Genomic DNA, 24,801 nt, shown 5'->3' with positions numbered 1-24,801 from the left:
CAGAGGAAGCTATGAACCACCAAACTGGAGCCATTATCATAACATTATGAGATTCTTGATTCTTTGTAACTTCCCCGTATTTGTTACTTATAATTCATTTGTCTCATAATAATCAGTACAATTACTCAAAATCAAAGGCCCAAAGGGTATATCTTTGGGCACTAAAACTAGGAAGTTAAGACAACTACAATCCATATGCAAACAAAGTCTCAAAGGAGACGATCTCCAAATAATCAAATGGATTATAATACTAAGTAAAGAGGGAGCTGGCTGCATCCCTTCATCCTCTGACAAGAACCATGACAATTACAAAAAATAAAGATGAAAATATGTAAAAGAGGGGGGAACCCATTAACCTGCAATAGGAGCCCAAATGAAAAAAACTGTGTCTACACACACCTATCATTCTCGACACAATTCTTTTTAGTAGCTATCCCATTTCTTCTACACACACACACACACACACACACACACACACCACTTGGGGTTCCTTGACATTATCTTATGTAGAAAATTACTAAGTAAATAATCAATTTGACTAAGTAGGGGGGCTTATCGTTTTCTCCCTATTCGAATTAATGAAAAAGATAAAAAAAAAACTTTTGTCTATAAAGATGATTCTTGGTTCCACAATGCTTCTTAACAGAAATAAACAATAATCATTTTTTAAAATAATAGCTAAGCATTGTACATTTAAAAAAATAGTATTTTGGTTTGTACAAGTATCAATGGGTCCCATCCATCATTCAAGTACCTTTTCAAACAGTATCTAAGTTTGTAATGTTAGGTAATAGGCATATAGGCTGAAGCCAGACTGCCAAGATTACAATTTCTGGCTCTGTCCTTAGTATAACTTTGGGTATCTTTCTTCCTTTCTCTGCTTCATCTATAAAACGAAAACAGTAACAATTCCCACCTAAGTGTCGTTGTGATAACTAAATGAAATAGTATGTGTAATGTGCCAAGCAATTTCTGGAGCTACCAAGTGGTTACTTTCACATTATAAAGGGATTTTTAGGAATCACCTAGGCACTCTCCTAAAGCCTCAAAATAACTTAATACAGTACTTCTAAGGAGTTCAAGTGCCTCCTTATCTGGGACGCCATCTCAGATGCTCTTCAAATGAAAGTTAACTTTTTCCATTTTTTTCATAATCCTTCACAGGAATCTGAAGTACACTGCACTCACGGGCCATTCTGCTCCGCCTCTCCAAGGAACAAGAAGGTAACTGATAACTGAGTAACGTGGTCACGGAGCAACCCCGAGTCCCTGCGGCTGCTCAGTAGTCACTCAGGACGGGGATGGTACAGGGGACCATTAACTGGGCCGGCAGGACAAGTTTCCAGGTGAGGCGACGACGGACAAGAGTCGCCCCCATGGTAAGCGAAAGTTGACTGAGAGGAAGCACAAACGCATGGACTCAACCAGCTCGCCCAGATTCATTCTCAGGCCTGTTGCCATCTGGAAAGGGCCTATCGGATGCGCGACATCACGTGTGACGCGTAGTCATTTTCCCACGTCCCGTCCCTGCCCCCTCCTTGTCGGACTCAGTGGATGCGCACGCGCAGCTTCGCTTCCGGGAGCCGCTCCTCGCTACCCACTATGCTCTGCGACATCGACCTGTCGCAAAGGCCGCGTTTGCGGGGCGAATGAGCGACTCGCTTTCCGTGCGGTGCTGCGAGTGAGGCCCCCGTCCTCCTCCTCCTGCCGCAGGGCCAGAACCCCTGACAGTATTCAGCTGCGCTTAACTCTGGCCGGTGTCATCTGTCTCCGCAATGCCCCCGAAGAAACAGGCTCAGGCCGGGGGCAGCAAAAAGGCGGAGCAAAAAAAGAAGGAGAAGATTATCGAAGTGAGTACGCACCCCTCCCCCACTCACGCCGCGAGCCCTCTGGAAAGCCACTTCCCCGCTCCGGGCTTCCCTGGGAGCCGGCTCTCTTCCTCGGGCCACGTGTTCCTCCCTTAAGGTTTGTGTGGCCCACTGTCCCTTCTCCAGCCCCTGATGACGCTAGCTGTCTCTCATTACTATAGTGACGTTGCTGGCGCCCCCGCACCTGGGCTTTGCCTCTCCGCCCACACGCCCGTGTTCACCCACCCATGCACCCGGGTGCTAAATGACCCCTCGGGACTGCCACAGGGTTTTATCCTTCGCTAGTCCTCTCAGAATTGAGGTGGTTTTCCTGGGTTATGTGTGAAGAAATTCGCTGAACGGTCTTGGGCCAGCGTCTTTCTGGAAGACCGACTCATGACGAGTCTTTGTGTTCCTTATTTCTTTACCCGTCACCCAGGGGTGGTACTGTGCTTTCGAACCAACAAATTACTACTTGGTGGCTTTTTCGATCCACCTCTGAACTGTTTGAAGTCCCATAAAGAGTGGAAGGACTTTCCATCACAACCCAGGGTCTTGAACGCAGCGCTTGATACTTGTATTCTGAAGTGGATTAAATAGAATAACGCCTTAAAAGAGATTAAGTTTCAGTGTCACTAATTGTGTGACACTGTTTGAGATATATGTATGTATGTGTATATATACGTATATATGTATACATATGTGTGTGTGTGTGTATGTATATATTCGTTTAACACATTGAGCCTGTAGCCCTTTAGTGGCCAAGGAACCCTATTGACGTTCTTACATGTTCTGCACTTGTTTTCCAACAACTGAATTGTGAGTTTCCTTAAAAGATGAACCATGTTTGACATAACATAAACATACTATACAGACCCCAACGAGGTATTTCTTCCCTCGATTTCTGCTATTAACCCTCCTCATAATTAAATAGGACCTCTTGTACTTTGAATATAATTAGAAAAAGCCATGACCATTTTACCGCATAAGGTGTAAAGTCCACTCATTGGATTTAAGAAAATGCTTAAGAATTTTGGTATCCTTGGCCAAGTTCCGACTTTGAAGCAGAACTGGTGTTCTTATTGCTAATTTGTACAGTTTAAAACTGTCATGAAGTACTATAGCCAGACCCTTACAAACAAAATATTACCTTCATATCTGTGTTTTCTATTCCCTTGTTTGAACAACCTGGATTCGTGGCACTTAGGTAAATTTCAGAGGTTTCTGATCGGATGGCATTCACTTTTATGAAAACCAAGTACCTTTTAGGGATGTTGTTTTCCTTGAGATTGGACCATGGTACAAAAGTAAGACTTCCATTGAAATTAAATGTTATGTAACAATTTAAACAATTTAAATTATACTTTATGCACTGTAGGGCTTTATATCTAATTGTTTTATTTTTAATTAGTAGAACTAGTATCTTCATTTTAAGGAATTGCGTGTGAAAGTTGTTTATAGTATCCCTCAACTTTTAAAATGATGCTTTTGTTATGACTCTAGTCATCTTGTGACAGTTATTTTTTAGGTAAAGAGAAAGCAATTTTAGTTTCAATAATGAAGATATCGCCAAAGAGAAATGCAAAATAAGACAACTGCACTTTTTAACTAAAAATACACTAACAAAGTGGTGAAATTAAGCCTGATTCTGTGTTTTCCACATTTAATATAATGTTTTTTAATTTATTTTTTGTTGAGGTATAACTTATGTAAAATAAAATGTACAGGTTCTAGATGTGTAGTTCTATGTGTTTGAGGAATTTATTCACCCAGGTAACTGCCACCCTAATTAAGACTTGAAACATTTCCATCACCCCACTAAATTTGTTTTGTGCCTCTATTTAATTCTTTCCACTCGTGCAGCCACTAAATTTTTTGACAGGATAGATTAGTTTTTACCACTCTAGGAATTCATATAAATTACACAGTAGGTAGCCTTTGTGTCCTTCTTTTTGCTTTCACACCACGCAGCGTTTCTGAGATCTATCCATATTGTGTATACTTCTAGTATGTTCCTTATTGCTGGAAAGTATTCTTTTGTATGAGAATCATTACAATATGTCACCTTTTGTGTTTAGTGTCTCTCTCTACTTGGAAGAGCCAAAAGATATTATAATTGACGCTTGAAGAACAAACTTAGGATTCCAAATTGGGTTAGAGGCAGTGTTGGTTAAAATCTTGGCAGCCAGAATGAATTATTTTGTGGCTAATGGAGTCACCTGTAGGGACCTCAACCTTGGGGCATACGCTGAGTTGGCATGAGAGTGTCCAATCATCTGTATACATTAGAGCTACAGGATAGGCATCATTAGGAGATCCAGGTGCTGTGCCTGTGTTTCTCTGGGAAGGACTGGTCTTGACTACACCCTCAGGTAATTGCAATTGTTGAGCTTCTTGCTTTTGCTGAATATGCTTGCATTTTGCTTTCTTGTGTTTCGTACTATCATTCTTTAACCTAACCTGCAGTACCGTTGGACGTATGTCTTTGAGGCCATTTCTTTCTGAAGACTGAGATTTGGGTATGGGTTCTTAGTGAACAAGATGTTCAGATCTTCTGCTTGTTTCTCAGTGATCATAGTTTGTTTCCTTTGAAATGTGTCTGCTTGCCTTTAAGAAGGTCCTCCTAGCCTGACATCTTGTAATCTAGATGTTCTTTTATGTTCCGGTCCAGGGACCTGATGAGCTTTTTCAAAAAATATTGCAATAAAGTTTGTCAGACTCATGTGCAACATTGATATTTGCTACTACTGGAGAAGTACAACAATATTTTGAATTGTAGTGTTAAGTTAGAGCATTTGTGAAATTAGATTTATAGAGACTATTCTGTTAATCCAGCCTGGTTAGGAAATGATGTAGTCTGCTTCATTATACAGGCAACTTTTTTTTTAAACTTCCCTAAAAGCCTAGCACGTCTCAGTGACTTTTCCAAGAAGGTAATTGATCTCTGTGGCTGTTATAATTTTGGAGGGGAAAATACTACTTTTTTATAGTCTATTTTGACATATAAAGACTGATACTTATTTCAGAATCTGGTTAACTTTGGGAGGTTTTATAGCTGTGTGACCTGAAATTCTAAATTGCTCAAAATTAATAGTTAACTAAAACATGTATTTTTAAACAGCATTTTTCAATAGACTTGCAAATAATGGTTGCCCTACCTACCTCTTTCCTCTTCTGTACCTGTTCTGCTGCCACCTCTATGGACCCTCACTGTGGAAAAATCAGCATGCAGGTTTTGGGAACACTACGGAAGTAAAAAAAACAGATAGCACTAGCTTTGGAGTCAGAGACCTGGGTTTGAGTCCCATGTTTCAAATTACTAGCTCTATATTTTTAGACAAGTTACAAAATCTAACTGGACTGCAATTCTCATCTGCAAAATGCAGCTAGTTCCCGTGAGTTAAATGAGATAATATATGTAAAGTGCCTGCCATATAGTGTATATATTCAGTAAATGGCAGCTATTGTTATTGCCTATTTTGATAGTGTATTCTAAATAAAAACTGGGGGAAATAATCAGACCGATCTGCACTGTTTATACAGTGCTTAGTTCCTGCCCATTTTTAAATATTGCCTCCATTTTTTTATTTGCCACTTCAAATGCCCCAAAACTTTATGAATTCATTTGTATTATTAATACTTTCCGAAATGAATATGTCAAACAGGATTATGGTTCTGTTAGAAATTAGCACATTAGTCCGAAATGGCATATGCCATTTGCTTTCTTACAACTAAAATTTAGTGACAAATGGAGTCGGCATTGAGCAATAGAAAGTTTGAATATGGAAAGAGGGAAATAATCTTGGGCTTAGGGCAAGCAAATAAAAGATACCCAGCTAAGAACTTGTATCAGCAAGGAAATAGTAATAGGGTCCTATAGAGACAGGATCCAAGTGTTGTGAAGGATGGAGCAAGAGAAATTGGTTGCCAGTGTAGAACAGCTGCCAACAGCCAAAATCAAATGTTGATTACTTGAAGGTGGATTAACCTGTTGCGTAATATATATTGCATGGATGGACAACAAAAATACATTAGTGCATGTGGGAGAAAACTAATGAGGTAAAACAGTGACAGCCTCTGCCTACCCGAATGTCCCAAGAGGTGGACTCCCATTATCTTGGAGCACTATTCAGCGTAGACCTGCCCTTCCACTGCTTCCCTTTTCCAAACATCTTACTTAGGGAGTGGACGCTGGCCCGTAAAAGGAATGGGATTACCTACGGATGGGATGGGAGGGTTTTTTTGTTTTTTTTTTTTTAATTATACTTTAAGTTCTAGGGTACATGTGGATAAGAGAAGCCTGGAATTCACTGAGTGTTAAGGCTCTTGGAGCCTCAGGAAGTTGTCCTTTTCTTACTACCCACTTTCTAGACTCCTCTGTATTCATTTCCCAAGTTGTCTTCTGAAACACACATAAACACAAAGTTCCTTTACTATCACGTTAACTTTTGAGACCTTATTAATCCAATGAGGACCATTATTCCCCTAGTTTTATTTTAACTGTGTTTTGGGTTGACTGTAACCCTCTTTTTTTCTACCTTATAATTCAGATTAATCTTTAGGTAAGGCTCTGTCCTAAACTCAGGAGGAAGCCTTTTGAACTTCTCCAAATTGCAAATCACTCTGTTTTCAAGAGGTGCTATTGGGATCTCACATCTGCAGTGTGATATTTAGAAAGCTTATTGAGCACCAGCCAGCTCAATAACTTAACAAGGTGTCTCTGGGAAGTAGTTTATTCAAAACTGTAGAAAGAACAAGGAATTTGCTTGGAGTCAAATATACCTAGGTTCAAATATCTTCTGTGACTTAATAGTTAACATTTACTGGGCCAGAGAAGGTTCTCAGTGTTTTGTGGAGAAGGAGAGAAGAGAAACAAACCAACTACAAGTGATAAATATACTGGCCTCTTTGATTCTCTCAGTGGGATATGTATTATTACCCTTTTTACAGTTTTTAAAACATGCATAGAGATTAAATAACTTGCTCAAGTTTACTAACCTGGCAAGTAACTATGCCAGGGATTCTAACACAGGAAGTCTGCCTTTAGAGTCCTTGCTGTCCACCACTGTCTCTCTGAGGTAAATCTTTTAACTTGCACAACAACCCTAAGTGAGACTCACTTTACAAATAAGAAACTGTGGCAAAGAGGGTAATTTACCCAGCTCTGTTTGGGATTAAAATTTGGGCAGTCTGTCTCCAAAGTTTATACTTCTAAATCTTTGCACTATACAGCCAGCCCCTTATTAATGACTTAACTTAAATGAATTTATCATTTCTGAGTTTCTGTGTATCATAGAATTGTTGAGAGGGTTCAATAAAGTATATATTCAGGGGTTATGTTTATGTTTAGTGAATGCTAGATGAATAAGTAGTCCACTTTCTCTGTGGAAAAATGTTAGTTTCTGAGCTCTAACTTAGAGGTGAACACAACTCACTTACTATCTCTTTAAACTGGTCATTTTTGTGCCAGAGCAGTATAATGAAACCTGAATTCTTTTTTTCTTCTGCGATCTGGAATTTATACACCTTTACCAGTAACTGCCACTGTGAGTACTTTCTTTTCTTACTGGCCAGGTCCCCTTAGGGGACTTTTTTCTTTTCTAAGTCTATCTGGCAGTATCTACTTTGCTATTTGGCCTTATTTATTCATTGTTTCTTCTCTGTAATTACAGATGGAGCATGGGTTGAACCCGTTTATTTTCTCTAGCAGAGCACCTGTAGATGCTGTTTAATCCTGATCGTATATTTTTCTAGAGCCTCCTCTGCCTCCCGTGAGAGCTCACTTTTTGTAAAGGAAAAGTATGGCATTTTATACTTAGTTGCTGCACTGTGTTCATCTGTATATATCACATTATCTTGACCATCTTTCTTCAAATTGAATTGAGTGTTAAACTTTCTTTATAGAAACAAGGGAAGCCATCCATAAAAGGCTCAGTGCAGAGACATCCAACTTGTTTGTGTGCTTCCTACCTTTTTTCATACACATAGGCTGTAAAAAATTCATGTAGAATTTTGTATAATACCATGTTGGGATATTAAATCATGAAACAAGCATTTAAGTAGAGGAAAGCAAAGTTTTGGTATATGAAGATAGATGTCATTAATAAAGAGGTATTTCCCAATGAGAGATAACCATTTAGAAGCAAAACCCTCTGTACTTTTTTGTTTTAAGACTTGAAAGGTCTTTTACTGATTTTGAGGTTGCTGTAAACATTATGTCATGTTGGATGTTTTTAAATACTAATTGTTTCAGTACTATTGTTTTCTATTTCTAGCTTGTCCACATGGTGATATTTTGTTTCTGTAATACTTTCTACTCATTATTACTTTTTCCTTTCCCTTAGAAATAATGGCAAAATAAAGGCTATAAAATGGCCACTTAATTTGTTTCATACTAAATGCACTCAGAAGGTCTCAGATTACTTTGAGAAGACCTTTTTGCCTCTTCCTCTCTTAAACCACCCATAAACAAGAGAATGAGAAAGAAGTACAAATTCTATTTTGAAATTAGAAGACATCTATAATCTTGAACCTTAACATATGTAGATTGGCAGTGGATGGATGAGTTGGTAACTGACTTAGAGCAGAGCGGTTATGTCTGAGTGCCTGTCTAGGAGTGTGCCAGTAAAAATCAAGTGCATTTCCTCTGCAAAATTATGAAAAAACCCTCAAAAATGGGAAGCACTAGGTAATACAGAAGGCAAGAGACTGAAAACTAGAAGTTAAAAGTGTTAGGAGTAATTAATAATCCTTACCTACTACAACTCAGCCAAGTGACTACCTCTGCAAGAAACAGGAGGTGTCTTCTTGGAGGTAGGGGGTGGCGGGGAACAGGCCTCTCTGCTTCCAGGACACTAAGCGCAAAGGAGGTGGGATGTGAGCCTGAAAATGGAGCTAGTAAATCTGTATGGTAAACTGAGACCCCTTCTACCTACTCGCTTCTCCTGTTTACAGTTAACTTACTACCCCCCCAGCTAGAGGATCTTTCTCCAGAGAATCAGAAAAGACCCAGAAAAAAAATATTTCAGATATTAGCATTTGGTTATTTCTTGTCACGCATTCACCTTAGGGAGAAGCTCACTAGTCAGTCCTGCTTTATGGGTTTCTTAGGGCTGCTGTAACATGACTATAAACTGGGTCACTTAAAACAACAGAAATTTATTCTCTCAGAGATCTGGAGGCTAAAAGTCAGAAATTAGTGTCAGCAGGGCCATGCTCCCTCCCTCTGAAGACTCTAGGGAATAATTCTTCCTTGCCTTTTCCTAGTTTCTGGTGGCATCTGGCAATCCTTGGCCTTCTTTGGGTTATATAGCAGTGTCACTCCAGTCTGTCTGCCTCTGTCTTCACATTTCCTTCTCTGTGTGTCTGTGTGGTCCTTATTAAGGCACCAGTTACTGGATCTAGGTCCTACCTTAATCTAGTATGATGTCATCTTAACTCATCACATCTGTGAAGACCTGCATCCAAATAAAATCAAATTTAAGGTCAAGTGGACTTGAATTTTGGGGGGCATTCCAAAATTCAGCCCACTACAGACCACTGCCCCCTTCCACACACACACTTACTCATACTTGTGCAATGGCTTCTAAATGTTTTTGTACTGCATACTTATTTTTTTATATAATTTTCTCCCCCCAACCCCATACTGCATACTAAGTAAATATGAGTAGATAGCCAGGGATCACCATTAGTGCTTAGCACATAATGAGCATTCCATAAGTGATAACTGCTGTTATATTGAATGTTACCAAGTTACTGTATTAATATTCCAGATTTAAAGAAAATGTTGCTTTTAGTTTACATACTTTCAATATTTCCATTTTAGGAATAACTAGGAATGTATACATTTCAGTAGTTTGATTCAATTTATTAAATTTATTTTTGAGAGGAGAACATATATTAACTAAAAAACCAGTCCAGAACTGAGTGTATCTTCCTCTTATGTAGTAGTCCCAAACATGTGTTCAGTATTGTATAGCCTCTCAAGATACTCTGAGTAAAAATGGATTCTGCTGCAAAGGAAGATTTGGAGGTGCTGCATATTATATTCCCTCTGATAAGGGCTGTAAGATACCTTGTGCTTCAGAATTAAGAATCCTTTTAATCAAGCGTTTTCCTAAATGTATTTAACTATAGGACTTCTTATCCCAGTATAAGAACTTTGCACATCCCATAGAACTGATAATCCAAAACAGGGTTTAGAAAAAGCTTCATAGAATAACAGGTTTAATGATGATAATGGTGAGTACGTATTGAATTGTAAAGAATCTGGGTGATGATTAAAGGTCATATATTGCCTTGACTTGATGTTGCGTGTTTTCCATGTTTTTATATTAGTAAAGAATAATTATCAATAAATAAAAGAATAATTTTTAGGTATCATTAGAGGAAATATATGGTAACATAAATTGCTAAGATATTTCTGCTTTTTCTCATGTAGGACAAAACTTTTGGTTTGAAGAATAAGAAAGGAGCAAAGCAACAGAAGTTTATCAAGGCTGTCACACATCAAGTTAAATTTGGTCAACAAAATCCACGTCAGGTAAGTAATTTAAATTTCCATATCTTTTTATGAATGTAATATTAATACAGCCTCTGTTTCAGATAAAATGTCTAGTATTATTATATAATTGTATTTCAAAACAGAATCCTACTCGAAATGTTTTTGCATCTTGGCCTTCCTTACCAGCAGTACCTCTTGGATGTTGTCTAAGCCATTGTGATATAGCTCTCATTTATTCTAATAATGACTGCATGCCATTCTACAGTACAGGTGTGTTATATTCATCCATTTCACTATTCATAAGTGATCACTTTGTTTCCAGCTTTCTGACACTAAGACCACCTCTAGAAGAAATACAGGAGTTCTTACATGTGTTTGTGCTTTTATTTCTGTGGCATAAATTGTCTGGTAACAGACTCCAGATCAAGGGAAATGGATTTCTAATTTTAATATTATAAATTTGCCAGATCACTTTCCATAGAGGCTGTAGTACTTCACATTTTCATTTGTAGTACATGAGCAATAGATACTAACGTTCATTTTAATGTATTCCAATCTGATAAGTATAAAGTGATACCTTATTGTTAGATTGTTTCTCTCCCTACTAGAGAGTGTCTTTTGTATACATGTTAGCTGTTTGAGTTTGCACTTCTATGACTTGCCTATTGAAATTATTTGCTTTATTGGTTGTCTTTTTCTTGTCAATTTATGAGATACCTTTTGTCTACATTGCAGATATTTGATGATATTTCAATTATGTTTTGCCATGCACCAATTTTTAACTTATATGTATATATAGAGTTTAATATTGCCAGTTACATTGCTAGCTTTTTAAAAATATGGTTAAAAGGTCTCCCCTGTCACTGGATTCTGTGTTTTTCCTAGATCATTTCTAATTATTTTATTTTTATAGTCTATATTTCATCATATAAATTTATTTTATATATCTTAAAGTTCTCACTCTGTTGTCCAGGCAGGAATACAATGGTGTGATCTTGGCTCACTGTGGCCTCCGCCTCCTGGGTTCAAGCCATCCGCCCACCTCATCCTCCTAAGTAGCTGGGACTACAGGCGCATGACACCACACCTAGCTAATTTTTGTGTTTTCTGTAGAGGAAGGATTTCACCATGTCACCCAGGCTGGCCTCACAATCCGCCTGCCTTGGCCTCCCAAAGTGCTGGGATTACAGACATGAACCACCACGCCCAGACTAAGTTTGTTTTCTTTTAGATGAATAGCTGCTTACACCAGCATTATTTATCCCACTGAAATACCACTATTGACCTACAGTCATAGTCATACGTTGTTTAGTGATGTGAATACAATCTGAGAAATGTGTCGTTAGGTGATTTAGTCATTGTGCAAAGAATATAGAGTGTACTTACACAAACCTAGATATTACAGCCTACTACACACCTAGGCTGTATGATATAGCCTGTTGCTCCAAGGCTTCTAACTTATAAAACATGTTACCGTACTGAATACTGTAGGCAGTTGTAACACATTAGTAATGATTCATGTATCTGAACATAGAAAGATAGAGTAAAAATATGGTATTATAACCTTACGGGATTACTGTCATGTGTGGTCCATCATTGACCTAAACGTCATAATGCTGTGCTTGACTGTACATTAAAGTCTCAAGGCAAGTCTTTTCCCCAAAATGGTATACCTTTTCTATTTTTCCTGGTTGTTCTTAGGCATTTGTTCTTTCCTATGAATTTTAAAATGAGTTTATCCATTGGCAACTCGTTTGAAAAAAATATAGCCCCTTTTTCTTCAGGTTCTTTAGACTTCTCACTTGTAAAGATTTCATAGACATGGATCTGTATTTTTTTGAGACGGAGTCTTGCTCTGCCACCCAGGCTGGAGTGCAGTGGCCGGCTCTCAGCTCACTGCAAGCTCCGCCTCCCGGGTTCACGCCATTCTCCTGTCTCAGCCTCCCGAGTAGCTGGGACTACAGGCGCCCGCCTCGTCGCCCGGCTAGTTTTTTGTATTTTTTAGTAGAGACGGGGTTTCGCCGTATTAGCCAGGATGGTCTCGATCTCCTGACCTCGTGATCCGCCCGTCTCGGCCTCCCAAAGTGCTGGGATTACAGGCTTGAGCCACCGCGCCCGGCCGGATCTGTATTTTTTTAAAGTACATTTTTTCCACCATTTCTATATCCTTTTCATTAACTTCTGGAAACACATTTGTGTAATGTAGGAGAGAAGAAAGAATTTCTCATGTGTTTACAGATTTTTTAAAAATATGCTAATATGTATTTGTGAGATAAATAAATTTCTCTTGCTCATGCTGTCTACAAATCAGTGACCCAACACTTTCCTTTCACATCCGTTTTCCCAGCTTGATTCTAGAATCTAAAACTATTGTTCTTCCAAACTGCTAACTTAATAGCCTGGTTTAAAAAAAATTAATGTCTAGACCATGGCTGGGTGCAGTGGCTCCCGCCTGTAATCCCAGCACTTTGGGAGACCACGGTGGGCAGATCAGCTGAGACCTTGCAGTCAGATAGACTTGGGTGTGAATCTTCCTATCTTTTTTGTTACATGATCCTTAAATAGCAACCCTGGTCTTTGTATGTATTGTGGAAGTGCAGTTATTCCTTGTTGGATTCTTCTGGTGGTTAAATAAGAAAATAATATAAATTTTCTGGTGAATATAGATATCAATATGTAAGAAGAACTCACTTTCTTCACTTAGCCCCTTTTTCAATCCTGTTTCCTCTTCCCCAACTTTTTCTTCTAGTGGGAAGTGTTTTGAGTGGTAATACTAGAATTCATAAACCTGGGAAAGTTATTAAATTTGTGTGCTGGTAGTTAGCTTTGATAGTATATTTAATATTATAGTTTTGATACTTGCGTGGATAACTGGACTTTTATCTGTGAACGCGGGGTACCTACCCATCATATATAACATCGGAAATGAGCAGTAGTGCTGCTCTTAGAGCTGGACAGGAGGTATCCTGGTCTAGGCCCTGTGATATATGTGTCTTCTCCAGACCGCTGTCTCCCCTCAGGTAAGGAGTCACTGAAGCCAAGGTGATGTACCTACCCAGATTTTGCAACACCTCTTCCTACAACAGTCTGACCCTGGTTTATCTGCCTGCAAAGGCCTCTCCCCCATGCCCATCTCTGTCTAGGTACATTGTGCTACCAATATGTCTGAGGTAGCCAAAACAACAGCGTATGCTAAGGGTTTGAACAGAGCCTGCATCCATATCCTTTCCTTCCTTCCTGCACCTTTACCTCTCCCTACACCCAAAGTGGAATGAAACGGAGTGGGAAGAGGAGAAAAAAGAGCCCAGGACTGACTCTTGTGTTACTGCTGTGCTTCAGTGTGGAACTCCATGGAGTCTGAGCATTTTAAATTTGAACCTGTCCTTCCAGGTCATAAAGGATATTTGTGAAGTAGGATTACAGACCACATTTTATTCATCATGAACGTGATTTCTAATTTTAAATATTTAGATAAATGGCTTGTAGGCCTCCATTGTATTCTTGCTCTGGGCCCCACAAATGTTTGAGATGGGCCTGATGAGCAAAGAATACTTCTATTAAATTTTTTCTTTCAAAACATTTTTTCTGTTTAAACACATCCACCATATAGGGTCACATTCAGCATTTGGGATGCCTTTGACCTAATTATAGCGTTTGGCCATTCCTTTCTTAAAATTTCCTCTTTCTTGAACATATTTTGTCCTGGTTTTCTATCTGCTTCTTTGATGTTTCTAGGTCTTTTTGGGGGGCTTTTTAGATTCTTATGTCCCATTTCATGTTGATTTTCTTCAAGGAAGTGTCCTTTGCTCTTGCCACATTTTTATGCTGTCCTTGAGTAATATACCCAAAGTTTTAATTGTTATCTGTAAGCCGCTATTTCTAAAGTCTTTATCTCAAAGCAGACCCTCTGATTTCAGTGGAATCAATATGCATGTCTATCTGCCTTCAAAAGATCTCCACCCAGATGCTCTGTAAGCATCTTGCATTCTGTATGTCTGAAACTAAGCTCATCTTCACCTCTTACCCTGAAACCTGTTCCTCCTGTATTCCCTGTCTTGTTTAACAGCACTAACCATATACATGATAATCCTAGATTCCTCCCCCTTTATACTTCATGTTCAGTCACAGTCCTATCAGCTCTGTCTCCTTTTCTCCATCCTCACCAGTAATGCTCATTTTAAGCTCTTGTGTTTTCTTGTGTGCAGCAGTTGCAACAGGCCTTTACTCTTGGGTTCCCAATCTATCCTCCACAAAACTTGCTCTCTTGATATTTTATAAAATGTGACCTGATCTTGTTACTGGCTTACTTTAAACAATTGAGTGGAACTCTATTCAATCTACTGATACAATCTAAGCATCTCATTGATGTTTTCATACTTTGCCCCTCTAGTCCCTGTAACTTTGCATTGGCTGGCTCTTTCTGTATTTCTTTCCTTGCCCATCAAGAATAATTCATTTATAAGGTTATTGGCTCAATTTAATTTTTTCAGGTATATGGGCATTCTTTGTTCCCAGAGCACCATATATTATGTTACAGTTGTTGACATGTCTGTCATCCTGCTAGATTCTGAGCTTCTTTAAATAAGCATCTTTGTCTTTTTATTGTATTCTCTGTCATCTAACATAGGACCTGACATATAAATGTTTGGATGAATCTTCTAATCATATTAGGTATGTAAATCGTGTGCCTGGAACTATATTAAATGTCATGTTTTGTTTTGAGTTGTTTTGTTTAATATCCTACATTGACCTAACCCAGTGTTTTTCCATGAGGGCACTATATAGGTTTTTGGGGTAGTATAATTCATTATCATGTGGGACTGTACATTTCAGGAGGTTTGTTTCTCTGATTTTCAAAATGAACCTGGACATTTCTGAGGAATGGGTTGTTTTCACAGAAGAATATTGCAGGTGAAAAGTATTTGCTAAAAATGCTGGGCATGTAGTAAATGCTTAATAAATGCTTGTTGCTGTAAGCTTTTGCTTTTAACTAGGCATGGTACCATCATTACAATTTTGTTTAATAGTTTAACCACAACATTGAATAGACACTGTAAGGCCATTATAATACTGATGTTAAAAGGTAAAGACTGTAAATATGCAAGTGTCTTGTTATGTTAATGCTAACTGTGCAGTAAAAACAATTTTGTAAATAATCAAATTTACATTTTAAACCTGGCAATATTATAGGTAGCACAAAGTGAAGCTGAAAAGAAATTGAAGAAGGATGACAAGAAGAAAGAATTGCAGGAGCTAAATGAGCTATTCAAACCTGTAGTTGCTGCTCAAAAAATAAGTAAAGGTAAACTTTAAATTTCAGAAGTGTTTTTTATCAAATGTAGTTTATGCTAAAAACTGTTTATTTTGATGTTATTTTCTTTAGATAATAAGACAGTTGTGTCTGCAATGAAAATATTAGTCCCTTCATCAAAATTACCTATGTCAGTGGGTTGCTTATGGTTCCTCTGTATATGTTCACATCTGTGTCATTGTACAGCTGAACTGCAGCCATGCGCCCCACACTTAAGGCAAAATTAGTAATTTAACAGACTGCTAATTGATTTATAACATTCAGTCTTTGGTAGTAGCCAAGGCAAAGCCATAGTTGAATAAACTGTATGTCCCAAGTTTTTGGCACTGTTCTGCCATGTATGTTCATTCCTTTTTTGCCTCTTTTTTTTTTTTTTTTTTTGAAGTGGAGTCTTGCTCTGTCATCAGGCTGGAGTGTGGTGGCACCATCTCGGTTCACTGCAACCTCCGACTGTCTGGTTCAAGCTATTCTCCTGCCTCAGCCTCCCAAGTAGCTGGGATTACAGGCACACACTAACATGCCCAGCTAGTTTTTGTATTTTTAGTAGAGACGGGGTTTCATCATGTTGGCCAGGATGGTCTCGATTTCCTGACCTCATGATCTATCTGCCTCGGCCTCCCAAAGTGCTGGAATTACAGGTGCGAGCCACCATGCCTGGCCTCCTGTTTTGCCTCTTGCCCTATTGACATCAACTAGACAAAGCCTGTGGAATATCCTATGTTCTTGTTTGGTTTCCCACTCTCTGCCACCTTTTATAGTCAGAATAAAAGAAACAAAAGTAGACATAAAATGCTACAAAAAGAACTTTAAAGAAATGTCTTGCTAATCACCCATAAGTGCCGTTTTCCTTTCACATCAGTGAATGGAAAATAAGTTAACCAAAATTAATCATATTTCAGGTAGAATCTATATTTTACAGTCTGGCAGGTTATAATACAAATACCATATGCCATTTGACATAGGTGCAGATCCCAAGTCTGTGGTATGTGCATTCTTCAAGCAAGGACAGTGTACTAAAGGAGATAAGTGTAAGTTCTCTCATGACTTGACTCTGGAGAGAAAATGTGAAAAGCGAAGTGTTTACATTGATGCAAGAGATGAAGAACTTGAAAAAGGTAATTTTTTTTAAAACATTATCTTAAAAATAAATGTTTAATACTTTTGGTTTGTTACTAAGATATTTATTACATTGAAGAACATTTCAATTTTAATAGACTGTGTTTATAAAGAGTAATTAATTGGGTTTATTATGTTTTATAAAATCTGAAAATTACCATAATATACCCTTTAAGTAGATGAAGATACTTTAAAAAACAGTGATTTATTTTGGATTTGTCTGTCACCCTTTCCTTCAGTACTACCTTCTCAATTTGTCCAAAGTACTTAGGAAGCTTTGGTGAATAATTTTTTTTTTTTTTTTTTGAGACGGAGTCTTGGCTCTGTCGCCCAGACTGGAGTGCAGTGGCATGATCTCAGCTCACTGCAGCCTCCATCTCCCAGGTTCAAGCAATTCTTCTGCCTCAGCCTCCCGAGTAGCTGGGTCTACAGGTCCACGCCTCCACACCCAACTAATGTTTATATTTTTAGTAGAGATGGGGTTTCACCATGTTGGCCAGGATGGTCTTGATCTCCTGACCTCATGATCCACCCACCCTGGCCTCTCAAAGTGCTGGGATTATAGGTGTGAGCCACTGTTCTGGCTTTGGTAAATAATCTTAAAACTATTTATTTCTGCCTTTGGTGTTTTAAGAAAACCATGAGGCCAGGCGCAGCAGCTCATGCCTATAATCCCAGCACTTTGGGAGGCCAAGGCAGCAAGAATCACTTGAGCCCAAGAGTTCAAGACCAGCATAGGCAACATAATGAGACCCCATCTATACAAAAAAATAGAAAAATCAGCCAGGCATTGTGGTGCATACCTGTAGTCCCAGCTACTTGGGAGGCTGAGGCAGGAGGAATTGATCGAGCTCAGTCAATCAAGGCTTATTTAGGGAGGTCAAGGGTTTCAGTAGGCTGTCATCATGCCATCACACTCCTTCCTGAGCAACAGTGAGAACCTGTCTCAACAAAAAGAAAAGAAAAAAATGTGTTAAGCCATGAGTCTTATAACACAACACTCATGTATAAGGAGATACGTGTTGTGGGAGTAGTAGATAAAATTACAGTATTTAATCTTCATTTCTTTATTTAGATACTATGGATAATTGGGATGAGAAAAAGCTGGAAGAAGTAGTGAACAAGAAGCACGGTGAGGCGGAAAAGAAAAAACCAAAAACTCAAATAGTATGTCCTTTTCTTGAATTGAGTTGCTGTGATATTTATCATTAGAGAGAATTATGTGGCAAGGTATTTGCTGCTATTTTCTATTAGATTATTCTGTAAGTTACTGGAAATTTTTATTTCATCAAGATAAGGTACATGAAGCTTTATTTTTGGAGTTTACAAGTTAGATTTTATAGATTCATGTTCAGAAATAGCTGAACAAGAATAAAACTATGTTACTGAAATCCTTTAAATGCCTTTTTTATTTTTATTATTACTATTTTTTTTGAGACAGAGTCTCACTCTGTCACCCAGGCTGGAGTGCAGTGGTGCTGTCTCAGCTCACTGCAAGCTCCGCCTCCCAGGTTCACGCCATTCTCCTGCCTTAGCCTCCCAAGTAGCTGGGACTACAGGCGCCTGCCACCACCGCTGGCTAATTTTTTCTATTTTTTAGTAGAGGCAGGGTTTCACAGTGTTAGCCAGGATGGTCTCGATCTCCTGACCTCGCGATCCACCCGCCTCGGCCTCCCAGAGTGCTGGGATTACAGGCGTGAGCCACCGCGCCCGGCCTTAAATGCCATTTTCTGAGGTGAACTTTCTCAAATATGGGTAAACAAAATTACATATCCAGACAAAAATCCCTATTTTTTTTTTGCATAGAGTGGAAGGAGGCCTGTTAAACTAACCCACTTAATAATTTATTTAGTTTCAATAGGGATAAATTTTTAAATTTTAAGGTTTAAAATATTACTACATATGAATTCCAGAGTGAATTTTTGGTAGGTAGTGGCTCTAATTCCAGGAAATGTACCATTAAAAATTGGTTCTTTATATCTCAAACTTTGCATTTATGTCTATATTTATAGTGTAGTTACAGTGAAAAGTCTTGCTGTGCTAGAAAAATTCTAAATACTACATTAATACACATCTGTTATGTTTGTTGTAGGGGGCGGATACTGTTTGTTAATTTTCTCTTACTTGCAAAGCTTATTACTTGAGGCTTAAATACAATTATATCTTCCATCCATGTTGTGAAGGGTCACTCTCTTTTGTGTTCCTTTCGTACCTTGCTCCTGTATACTGCTTATGATTCGTTTTTATTTAGGAAAGATCAAACCAAAGAAAATCATTTATTCTATTTATTTATTTTTTATTTTATTTTTGAGACAGAGTTTTGCTCTTGTTGTCCAAGCTGGAGTGCAATGGCACGATCTTAGCTCACTGCAACCTCTGCTTCCCGGGTTCAAGAGATTCTCCTGCATCAGCCTCCCCTGTAGCTGGGATTACAGGCGTGTGCCACTATGCCCAGCTATTTTTTGTATTTTTAGTAGGAGTTTCACCATGTTAGCCAGGCTGGTCTTGAACTCCTGACCTCAGTAGGTGATCTACCTGCCTCAGCCTGCCAAAGTGCTGGGATTATAGGTGTGAGCCGCCATGCCCAGCCTGATTTTTTTTTTTATAGCCAGTTGTATATTCTGATTTGGAGGTGTATATTTATAAAGGGTAACTGAAGTCACTTTTGTATGATTTGGAATTTAGAACAAATGAAAATTTTGTATAGATTGCCCTTTAAGGGAATTTGTCATTGTTTTAGGTATTTTAAGATAAACATATGTTGCATTTCCTCAGAGAACAGAAGTTAGACAGAGCACCCTTATGTACAGAAATGAATAGAATGTACTTGTGTAATAGAACATACTTGTGTGTATACTTGTTCCATATACTTAGGCATTTACCTTGGAAATGGCCTACACTGAGCCACCGCTTGTGAATAATATTGTCTCTATAGGTGTGCAAGCATTTCCTTGAAGCTATTGAAAACAACAAGTATGGCTGGTTTTGGGTATGCCCTGGAGGGGGTGATATTTGCATGTATCGTCATGCACTTCCTCCTGGATTTGTGTTGAAAAAAGATAAAAAGAAAGAAGAGAAAGAAGATGAAATTTCATTAGAAGATCTAATTGAGAGAGAGGTAACTAATATCCTTTTCCTACCATAAAAACTGAAAGCAGTATTTATTGTGAAATTCTAATACTTACCACTTGGGGGCAATAGCCTTTTATGAAAGGAAAAAATATATATATTGTGATCTATTTCCAAAGTTGCCCTACTTTAATTATTCTTGTATATGTAAAATGTTAACCTAGCGATAAACATGAGCCAATCATGACATTAATTTTAGGATTGTGAAACAATTTTTTAAGTACTAGCTACTGGCTTATCAAATTGTTTCTATAAGATTGAGTTACTAAAAATGCTTAGTTCTCAGATGGATTGAATTTTTGTAGTTTTAGATTTTTGCCCTGTTACCTTTTGTTTTTCACTAGTATTTTAGTTATTAGCATATGTATGGAAGAAGACAACACTCTAGTTTTTAAATTACATGTTTTATCAGCTCTGGACTCAAAACACTCACTCTGCTTATAGAAGGGAATAAGTCTAAAGAGGATATTCACCACTTGTCTTTGGCTTAGTACAAAACACAGTTTTTATTCTAAGAAAATTTTGAGATTATTAGAAACATTAGATTTAGGGTTGCATATTAAAAACTATATCCATTTTGCCTTATTATTCAGTGTCTCACTCAGTATATAACGTACTATAATAGAAAATATAGACTTCAGAGTCAGGTATATCTGAGATGGTTTGTGTACTGGTTCTGACACTTGTTAGCTATTCATCTTTGGTAAATTCCCCGTTACCCTTTGTTCACTTATTTGTGGGGATCCGTGCATTAGCATGTATAAAGCATTTAATACCAGGGAGGTGTTCAGCAAATTATTTGTTCTATATATTTATTATTTGATTATTGGCCCTGAGGAGCAGGTGTTTTTTTGTTTGTTTAGTTTTATATCAGCTTATTCGAATGTAATATATTCAGGATAGTCATGGGCAAGGAATTAATCACATTAAGAGAAAACTGCTACTAAGCACTATTTGAGGTGAATTCTGTGGAAAAAAAAATTAACTCTTTATTGTTGCAGCGTTCTGCCCTAGGTCCAAATGTTACCAAAATCACTCTAGAATCTTTTCTTGCCTGGAAGAAAAGGAAAAGACAAGAAAAGATTGATAAACTTGAACAAGATATGGAAAGAAGGAAAGCTGACTTCAAAGCAGGGAAAGCACTCGTGGTATGTCTCAGACTCACCCAAACTGGTTTTTTATTCTTCCATTTTTAATTTTCTGTGTCGTGCAAGATTTTGTCCCTATTTCATCAATGACAAGGAATTTTAGGTTTTTGACCTGGGTTGATATCTTTGTGTGTCTGAATAGATCAGTGGTCGTGAAGTGTTTGAATTTCGTCCTGAACTGGTCAATGATGATGATGAGGAAGCAGATGATACCCGCTACACGCAGGGAACAGGTGGTGATGAGGTAAGAGGAAGCTTTGTGCCTCATCTCCTTACGTTAATTGAAAGAAACAATAAATAATACCGCAACATGGTTAAGAGCCACCAACATCAGAGCCACAGTGCCTGGGTTCAAATCCTTACTCCAACCATGGGAAATTACTCTAGGCCTCCACCCTCATCTGTAATGCGGACATAATGATTATCTCTACATCATAGGGAGTTTGTGAGAATTAAATGAGTTCATGAATTAGTAGTTCTTTATTCAGCTTAGAATAGTGCCTAGTAGGTGGTTGAGTGCTGTATGTGTTACCTATAAAAAGTATGTTTTGTCCTCCCTCTAAAAGAAAAAGTAATTTTTGTTTAATATTTTATGCTTAAAGTTATGGGACAAGTGCACTAATTTAAAACTACAGTGTAGGGAGCATGAGACAATAGCACAGTCATTTGGTTGTTGACAGATTTAGTAATAACAGATAAGTTACTGTTCATTTTTTGTATACTTACAAAATTCTGGCCTCTGGGTTGAAAGAAAAAAATCATACTCTATATATAAAAATGTGATGGCAGAGGAAGAAGTTTCATATACCACCTTGCTATTCTTTTTAAAAGAAACTCAGAAAAAATAATTTTGACAATAGATCTTTTGTTTTTGTTTTTTATAGAGACTAGCTCTGGCTTTGTTGCCCAGGCTGGTCTCAAACTCCTAAGCCCAGGTGATCCTCCAGCTCGACCTCCCAAAGTGTTGGGATTACAGTTGTGAGCGTCCACACCTGGCCAGTAATTGGTCTTTTGTTTTCACTTGGATTAGTGATAATTTTGGCTAATTAAGATAAATGTCAGGAGTAAAAGAAAACTGTTCTTATTTGTAACAACTTTCTTTTCTATATGTTGTTAAAGGTTGATGATTCAGTGAGTGTAAATGACATAGATTTAAGCCTGTACATCCCAAGAGATGTAGATGAAACAGGTATTACTGTAGCCAGTCTTGAAAGATTCAGCACATATACTTCAGATAAAGATGGTAAGTATGCTAACTTTTGCCTAATTTTAAGAACTAGGAAATTATCTATAGGGGGTTATACCAGACTTGGCAAACTTAGATGTGTGCAGGTACCAGACTAGTAACATAAATGTGTGGTTTGACCATATATAAAAAGTAATAAATAGTGAAAGGCCAGACATGAGCAGCTGGGTATATATTAAAATCATTAATGGAAACTAGAAGGAGACATAAATGAGCTTGGAGTTAAAGTCAATGAGTTCACTTTGAGACCTCAGGAGTTTGAGATTTTTTGATTATCAAAAGTGTATTGTCTGGGATATTGTATAGACATGAACACCTTGCAAAACATCAGTGTTTTGGGGTAGGTAAAAGAAGAAATGCTAAGGAAAGACATTGAGAAGGTCAGAGAAAAATTAAGAAACAAGTTTCCAAAGAAGCAAGTAAGATGAAAAAGAATATAAATAAGTTACAGTTGTAATTGGTTGTAGGAATAGGTGCCAGTTTCATTGAGACTGCAGTGATAACAGTGAGAAGAAAAATGAATGCAGTCCTCGCTCTGTTAATGTTTAGAGGGAAGACATGGTCATGGAAGGGCTTTTTAGGATATGGAAAATGTAAATGTATCTGTAGGTCAGAGGGAGAGGATCTGGTAAGGAGGAAAAGTTGCTGATAAAAGATTAGTTATAGAAGCAAGACATGAAAGTATAAATAATGAGTTAGGTATGAGAATGGAGGGAAGGCTATCTAGGATTGTTGGTATAATTTATGTCTAATTGTGCCTTGAGTTAGGTACTTAAAGAAAGGGGTAAAAGTTTGGGAGAAAACGGCAGAAGAAATGCCCATTTAGGCAAAAGCTGAGACAGAAAAGGCTGAACCTTATTTTTACAATAAAAGCACACAAACTATAACTTGAAGAAACAGCTTGCCCTCCCAGGATCTGAGAGTGTTAGCAAACCACTGTCTTGCCCGTGTTCAGATTGACTTGCTCTTTGTAGAAGTAGGGGCTTTGGTGACTGTAGGCACAACTGCAGATAATTCAGAGATTATAAAATTCCCAAGACTTTGTCTTCAGAGATGTTTGAAATAGCTAAAATCTAAATTAGGCTGTTAAAAAATGTCTGTGTAAATGTTGATGGCATTGATCAAAAAAAGGCAGCATTTTTTTTCTCTCAGTTATTTATAATCTATAAGGAAAAGTAGCTGTGTATAGCACTGTTTTTTCTTAACAATTTGATTACACGATGAAGATTTTCTGCTGTCACAATCACAGCATTACAACAGCGTGATTTAAATACTATTTGCAAAACCAAAAGCCAAGTAACTGCTTATATTACAAACATTTTTTTGGTTTCCATAACCATTTATTCAAATAAAATATATTATGGAAATTGACTATTTAAAATCTAATTGCTAGGTTATGTCGGGAACACAGAGGTGTAGAAGATTGATCCTGTCCTTAAATGTATAAACCATTAAGCAGTCAAATGTCTACAGTGAAAACAGTATTTTATACTAGGTATAGATAATTGGCACAAATAAGCTCAGAAAAGAATGATCAGTTCTTGCTGGAGTAATTCTAGGGAAATGGCTTTCGTGGAGAAAAGGAAAAGAGGAAGTGTAGTATCAGTCTGTGTAGTCTGTTGCTAATGTAGAATGTTGTTTTCTGCTTCTATGCCTTACTGATTCCAGTTTTTATTTTTAGAAAACAAATTAAGTGAAGCTTCTGGAGGTAGAGCTGAAAATGGTGAAAGAAGTGACTTGGAAGAGGACAACGAAAGGGAGGGACCAGAAAATGGAGCTATTGATGCTGTTCCTGTTGATGAAAATCTTTTCACTGGAGAGGATTTGGATGAACTAGAAGAAGAATTAAATACACTTGATTTAGAAGAATGACATCAAACACGTCGCTGAAAAAATTAAGTCAGCTCAGCATGAGTTGAAATTGACTACATTGATTTCTTTCCACCTAGAATCAACAGGATGTTTATTTCCTATGCTGATTCTGGAGGAGTTAACCTCCTGCGAAAAAGGAATATTGTCCCTACGTCTTCTCTTCTGACTTTGGCTACATCTCATAGTAAGTTCAGAGTAGTTCATGATAAATTGAAAATATAATGGTCATTGCAGAAAATGATTGATTGTTGTAACTGTCCACCCAAGTAAGAAATGTATCTGCTTTTCCATCTTTGGTTTTCATTTGGGCATGTGCTATTACCAGGAACAACAAACTTACATTTAAAATACCCTTCATTTGACACAGTTTTTAATGAGTGATTTAATTTTCTTTGTATTTGTATGTTTAGAAGACTGCCTAAAACATCAGCACTGTACTTCATAAAGAAAACTGCATATGCAGATTCAGTATTGTATATCTTTGGACAATTAGATGGACATTTAAAATGGAACTTCTTATATCTGACAGGATCAGCTACAATGCCCTGTGTTAAATTGTTTAAAAGTTTTCCCTTTTCTTTTTTGCCAATAAAGTTGTAAATAAAGACCATCATACATTAAAATCCAAA

At 37.7% G+C, this 24,801-nt stretch overlaps 1 protein-coding gene across 1 annotated transcript; it reads left to right on the top strand.

Moving 5' to 3' along the window:
- The first annotated feature begins 1,539 nt into the window (after positions 1–1,539).
- ZC3H15 (zinc finger CCCH-type containing 15) lies at positions 1,540–24,801 on the top strand. The gene is made up of 10 exons (XM_033230932.1): positions 1,540–1,850; positions 10,288–10,389; positions 15,541–15,652; positions 16,624–16,776; positions 17,853–17,944; positions 19,713–19,895; positions 20,908–21,054; positions 21,197–21,298; positions 22,174–22,297; positions 23,982–24,801. Exons 1-10 carry the CDS (start codon positions 1,776–1,778, stop codon positions 24,170–24,172), a joined length of 1,281 nt encoding a protein of 426 aa, XP_033086823.1. The 5' UTR covers positions 1,540–1,775; the 3' UTR covers positions 24,173–24,801.

This window comes from Trachypithecus francoisi, unplaced genomic scaffold, assembly GCF_009764315.1.
Source record: "Trachypithecus francoisi isolate TF-2019V2 unplaced genomic scaffold, Tfra_2.0 Lachesis_group13, whole genome shotgun sequence".
Lineage (NCBI taxonomy): Eukaryota > Metazoa > Chordata > Mammalia > Primates > Cercopithecidae > Trachypithecus > Trachypithecus francoisi.
Note: the sequence above shows the minus strand (reverse complement) of the source record. Positions and strands in the feature narration are given on the sequence as shown.

Excerpts from the sequence above, each read along its gene's own strand:
- ZC3H15 (XM_033230932.1), top strand. The coding sequence starts at position 1,776 with ATGCCCCCGAAGAAACAGGCTCAGGCCGGGGGCAGCAAAAAGGCGGAG. Across the intron at positions 21,055-21,196 it reads AAGCAGGGAAAGCACTCGTG|ATCAGTGGTCGTGAAGTGTT; the intron begins GTATGTCTCAGA and ends GTGTCTGAATAG. Across the intron at positions 22,298-23,981 it reads ATATACTTCAGATAAAGATG|AAAACAAATTAAGTGAAGCT; the intron begins GTAAGTATGCTA and ends TTTTATTTTTAG.